The sequence below is a fragment of the Myotis nattereri genome (genome assembly GCF_964212035.1).
Source record: "Myotis nattereri genome assembly, chromosome: Y".
Classification (NCBI taxonomy): Eukaryota; Metazoa; Chordata; class Mammalia; order Chiroptera; family Vespertilionidae; genus Myotis; species Myotis nattereri.
Window position 1 is genome coordinate 1,197,548 of NC_138094.1, and position 6,000 is coordinate 1,203,547.

At 58.0% G+C, this 6,000-nt stretch overlaps 1 protein-coding gene across 1 annotated transcript in view; it reads right to left on the reverse strand.

The window, feature by feature from the left end:
* LOC308512213 (cAMP-dependent protein kinase catalytic subunit PRKX-like) overlaps window positions 1-5,455 on the reverse strand; it is a 30,188-nt gene extending 24,733 nt beyond the window's left edge. Inside the window, exon 1 of the mRNA XM_081082010.1 lies at window positions 5,189-5,455. Coding sequence (XP_080938136.1) covers window positions 5,189-5,348 — 160 coding nt within the window. The 5' untranslated portion in view covers window positions 5,349-5,455. The remainder of the gene's footprint in view (window positions 1-5,188) is intronic.
* Window positions 5,456-6,000: the final 545 nt, after the last annotated feature.

Here is a 6,000-nt window from a genome sequence, read left to right on the forward strand (position 1 = left end):
ACTGACGGCTTAGGCCAGCTCCGAGGGCTCCCAGAATGCTAGAGGGTGCTGGCTGGGCTGAGGGACCCCCCCCACACACACACCCAGAGTGCATGAATTTTGTGCACCGGGCCTCTAGTCAATAATGAAAGAGAATCATTGATTGGCTGGCTCCCAACTGGGGATCGAGCCCTTGACCGGGATTCGCACCCTGACCTCCTGGTTCATAGCTCGATGCTCAACCAATGAGCCACGCCGGCCGGACAATGTAGAATTCTATCTATCTATCTATCTATCTATCTATCTATCTATCTATCATCTATCTATATCTATCTACCATCTATCTATCTATCATCTATCTATCTATCTATCTATCTATCTATCTATCTATCATCTATCTATATCTATCTATCATCATCTATCTCTATCTATCTATTATCTATCTATCTATTTATCTATCTATCTATTATATACATAGAGTGTCGGTCGGCCTGTGGACTGAAGGGTCCCGGGTTCGATTCCGATCCAGGGCATGTCCGTTGGCTGTGGGCACATCCCCAGTGGGGGGGGGCGTACAGGAGGCGGCTGGTCGATGTTTCTCTCTCATCGATGTTTCTAACTCTCTGCCCCTCTCCCGTCCTCTCTGTAAAAAAAAAAAAATCAATAAAATATTTTTAATAAAAAAAAAAAAAGAAAATTAATGGAACCTCTGGGTTGACCAGAAAGCCACAGATGACTCAGCCGCGGGAAAGCAAGGGAGAGGCAGTGCCTCCCGGGACACCTGGGAGCGCCCCGCCCAGACAGGGAGACGCCAATCACCCCGGGGTGGGCGGGAATAAATGAATGCATGAGGGTGTGGCTCAGTGGGTAGAGCGTTCGGAGGCTGCCCGTCATGCCACCCACAACAGCTGTGTTCACGGGCCCACCCAAGGGAGCTCTGCACGGCCCCCATTGGCTACCTTTTCTGTTATTGATTGATTTATTTTTTTTAAGTTATGAGACGTTTTTTTTATTTATTTAAAAATCTATTTGTATTCATTTCAGAGAGGAAGAGAGAGGGAGGGAGGGAGAGAGACATCCATGATGAGAGAGAATCCTGGACCGGCTGCCTCCTGCACGCCCCCTACTGGGGATCGAGCCCGCAACCCGGGCCGGGAATCGAACCCTTGACCTCCTGGTTCGTGCGTCGACGCTCAAACCACTGAGCCACACCGGCCGGGGAGACATTTATTTCGAGTAATATATCTGAGCCGAGCCAGCGTGGCTCAGTGGTTGAAGGTCAACCCATGAGCCAGGAGGTCCCGGGTTCGATTCCCGGTCAAGGGCACGTGCCTGGGTTGCGGGCTCCATCCCCAATAGGGGGCGTGCAGGAGGCGGCCGGTCCATGATTCTCTCTCATCATTGATTGATGTTTCTCTCTCTCTCTCTCTCCCTTCCTCTCTGAAATCAATAAAAATATATTTTATTTTGTTTTTTTTATTATATTGTCTAAAGTTTTACATGTCTCCCTTTTCCCCCTAAAAATATTCTTTTTTTTTAAAAAAAAGACTCAACCAAAAAGAAAAGATAAAATAAATAAAATAAATAAAAATAGAAATAAAATAAAAAAGACTCAACCAATGAATGCACGAATAGATTGAACAACAAACTGATGTTTCTCTCTCCTCTCTCTTTCTCTCTCAAGTCCAATAAATAAATAAAAACGAAAACACATCGTCATCACCAAGAGGGGCACCAAGCACTGGACATCAGAGCCGTCCGACGGGTCCCCAGAGGCGCCCGCATTCTCCCCTGAAGGGCACGATGACTCACCGGGCACCTATGCCCGCTTGGCAGCAGCCAGACTGGGTCCCGTCTGGGGCCCGCCCACCTGGCCCCGCGGGCACCCTGCCCTGGCTGCCCGCCCAGGGCCCAGCGCGTGCCCGAAAGGATCACAATGCCGGGCGGCCGGGGCCAGGGATCGGGGTGTGGGTGGGTCCTGCCACCACTTTCCATTGTCCGATCGGGTTCCAGCTACTGGTGTCTGTTCCGTTTCTGCTGGCATGCGAAACAGAGCCGGCGTCCCAATGGGCTCAGCGGAGGTGAGACAGGAGGAGGAGGGAGGGAAGGGGGGAGGGGGAGAGAGACAGAAGTGGGGGGAATATGGAGAAAGAGGGAGGAGCCCTAGACAGCCTGGCTCAGTGGATAGAGCGTCGGCCTGCGGACTGAAGGGTCCCGGGTTCGATTCCCGGTCAAGGGCACAGACCTCGGTTGGGGGCTCATCCCAGGCACGGGCTGGGCCCCAACCCTCGATGTGTTTCTCTCACATTGATGTTTCTGTCTTTCCCTCTCTCCTCTCCCTAAAAATCAATAGAAACATATCCCCGGGTGGAGAATTTAAATAATAATAATAATAATGATGATAATAATAATAACCTATATATATAAAAGCCTAAACAACCCTATGACTGGAAGAACCAATTGCTATGACGCGCACCGGCCACCAGGGGGCAGACGTCCGATGCTGGAGCTGCCCCCTGGTGGTCAGTGCGCTCCCAGGGCCAACCTCCCGTAATCCCTCCGACCACCCCCCCTGCCCTTCCGCCAGCCAATCTCCCGCATCCCCTCCCCCCAGCCGACCAATGGGGTGGGGCCGTGGGAGGTTGGCCATTGGCTCCAATGGGGACTGGGTGAGATGGCCCCCAATCAGCCTCAATCGGCGCGCAGGCCTAGGGAACTCCCACCCTGTGCACAAATTCGTGCACCGGGCCTCTAGTCAATAATAAATCATTAAAAGTGATGAATGAATGGATGGGTGACGGATGGATGGATGGGCAGATAGATGTATATATTGATAGATACATAGATGGAAATGGGGAGAGGCCGGAGAGAGGGGGGACACAACAGGAAATGGGGGTTCCTCCCATACCGTCTTCCTTCCCAAACCAGAGTTCCCGGGAACCCCGTGCTGACACCCGTCTCCACTGGCCATTCGTCACCCTGTCATGCTCGCTGGGCCATTTGTATTATTTTTGTTTTTGTGTCTGTTTCTTGCTGTTAATCCTCCCGGGAGGATATTCCTCCACTGATATATTTTTTTAAAAAATGTGTTTTTATTGATTTCAGAGAGGAAGGGAGAGAGAGAGAGAAACATCAATCAATAATGAGAGAGAATCATGGATCGGCTGCCTCCTGCGCGCCCCCGACTGGGGATCGAGCCCACAACCCGGGCCTGTGCCCTTGACGGGGAATCGAACCCGGGGCCACTGCTCTACCCACTGAGCCACACCGGCCAGGGCCGCCCCTTCTGTATGGCTGAGCCCTCAGCCATGACCGCATGACCTGAGCCCATTTTATTTTCTCCTCCTTTTCCCAATTTTGTGGGGGTTTTTTTTTGGGGGGGGGGGCGCGGGCAGGAGGGGCAAGAAAGACACCCCGGGCACCCCATCTCCAGGGTCCCACTCCGTCTGGCCCCCCCACCAGGGTCCCATTCCCCACCCATAGCCCCTCGGCCCAACCCCTTAGCAACCGTTGCCAAGAAGCCACTCTCTGGCGCGCATGCGTGGCCACGGGTGTCAAATTCGGTGCCTGGTTAGGGGGCTTAGGCGACCCCATTACACCGGCGGGTTTGGCGCGAGAATCCCCCCTGGGAGGTGTTGCTCAATGGATAGAGCCCCCGCCTGCGGGCTGAAGGGTTCCGGGTTCGATTCCGGTCAAGGGCACGTACCTGGGTTGTTGCAGGCTCCTCCCTGAGTGCGGGTTTAAAAATAATAATCTATCTATAATCTATAATAATAAAAGCATCACATGCTAATTCGGCCGGACAGCCGGACGTCCTTCCGGGCGTCCTTCCGGGCGACCAGGGCTGCGCGAATTTCCGAGCACGGGGCCGCTGGTCATAAATAAATAAAAGTCGAACAGGAGCCCTGGCCGGTGTGGCTCAGTGGATAGAGCGACGGCCTGCGGATTGAAGGGTCCCGGGTTCGATTCCCAGTCAAGGGCACAGGCCCGGGTTGCGGGCTCCATCCCCAACCAGGAGGGGGCGAGCAGGAGGCGGCCGATCCACGATTCCCTCTCATCCTGGATGTTTCTAGCTCTCTCTCTCCCTCTCCCTTCCTCTCTGACATCAATAAAAATACATTTTTTTTAAAAAATAAAAGTAGAAAACTGATGAAAATAAAATGACAAGATTTGGATGCACAGAATGTAAAAAAAAAAAAGAAAAGAAAAAAGGAAAAAAAAAAAAACGCAGGTGCAATTCCAGGAAATGTATAATCAGCTTTCCAAACGCGCCCACCCCGTCGCGCCCACAGCACACCTGTCCCCCAAGACGCACACCTGTCCCCCAAGACATGGGTAACGACTAAGTGCCCCCCGAGGTTGCCTCCTGCCCCTGGGCACAGGGTGGGGGTGTGTGTGGCCAAGTTGGGGTCCGCAGGTGCCCTCAGAGCCGACGCCTCTGTCCCTGGGGGCAAAGGGGTGGGTGTGGGAGGGGTTGCCAAGGGGAGCGCGCGAGGTCCCCAATGTGACGTGACCTCCAGGAAGGTTTGTGACGTCGGAGCGGGGCGGGGGGGGGGGGGTCGTTGAATACATGGCCCGTCTCCAAAAAAGGTGATTTTTGCTCATTGTACACAGAAAACCCTAAAAAGACTCCACCAAAACCAACCAAACAAAAAAAAAAAAAAGCGACTAGACTTCACCCACGGATCCGGCAAGGTGGCAGGATACAAAACCAACCCCCCCTAACCCCCCACCCCCCAAAATCGACGGCTTCTTTATCCACCCGGAACGAACTCACAGAAAGAAGAAACGAAACGCACCAATCCCTTCACCATGGTAACCACAACAACAACACAAAAATGAAGACACTAAAAAAGGCGTAAACTTCCCCAAAAGGTCAAGACGGTGCCTTGAGGAGGCGCGAGGCGGGGCGCCGGCTAGGCAGGTGGAGAGGTTTTTGGGGAACCTGCCGGGGGAGAGGGGCGCGCGGGGGGCGCGGAGGGGGTACTCTCTCCAACTCTCGCGGCGTCGCTGGGACCCAGGGCGCACGGGCCACCCCGCGCGCGCGGGGACCCCGAGCAGGCGGGGCGGGGCCGGGCCCAGGCCTTCCCGGGGAGGCGGCCGAGCGAGCGACCCGACACCGAGTCCTTTGTCTGCCTCCCCGCGTCCCCGGGGGACGGAGCGCCTCTCCGCGCCGGGTCCCTGCGCCCCGCACGCAGCGCGGACTCACCCACGGTGGCCAGCGTGTCGAAGTCCTGCAGCCGGTACCCGGGCGAGTCTGGAGACGGTTCGTCGGACCCCGGCGCGGGCGCGGGCGCGCCGTCGGAGGTCTCCTCCTGGCTCTCCAAAGGAGGGTCCGGGTCCGCCTTGGCCACCCCGGGCGCCTCCATGGGGGCGCGTTCCGATCCGGGGGGCCGGGCCGGGCCGGGGGGCGAGGGGGACCGCGCTTCCCGGGACGCAGCCTCGGAGGGCGTCGCGGCGGCGGCATCAGCGGCGCCCCCCCATGCGCGCCCCCCGCCTCCCGGCGCGCGGCCCGGGGCAGCTGGCGGGGCGGCGGCGGCGGGGACAATGGCGAGGCGCGGGGCGGCGTTCAGTGCAGCCAAAGCAGAAACAGGAGCAGCTGGTGGGAGTCGCCGGCGGCCTCGGGGGGCGCGCGCGGCCGGCCGGGCGGCGGTGGGGGGCGCGGCGCAGGCCCGGAGAGAGGCGCGACCCGGGGGGACGGGGGCGAGGCGGGGTCCCGGCCGCGCGCGCCCGGCTCCTGGTTCATTCCTGGCGGCCCCAGTCCGCCGCCGGCACCGGCTCGGGAGCTGAGTGCGCGACGATCCGGGGGGACCGGGCGGAAGCGGCCGGGGCGGGGCCGCGCGCTCTCCCCGCCCCGCGCGCCCGGACGCTGCCGGTGGGGCCGCCCTCCCCGAGGCCCCGCCCTGGAACCGCCAGGCCCGGGCGTGGCGGCGGGTCCTAGCGACGCCTCGGGTAGGCGGGCAGCTTTGGGGAGGTGCCCGCACCCCCTAGCCACCCCCCAATCGGGCGCCCCAGAGAAGG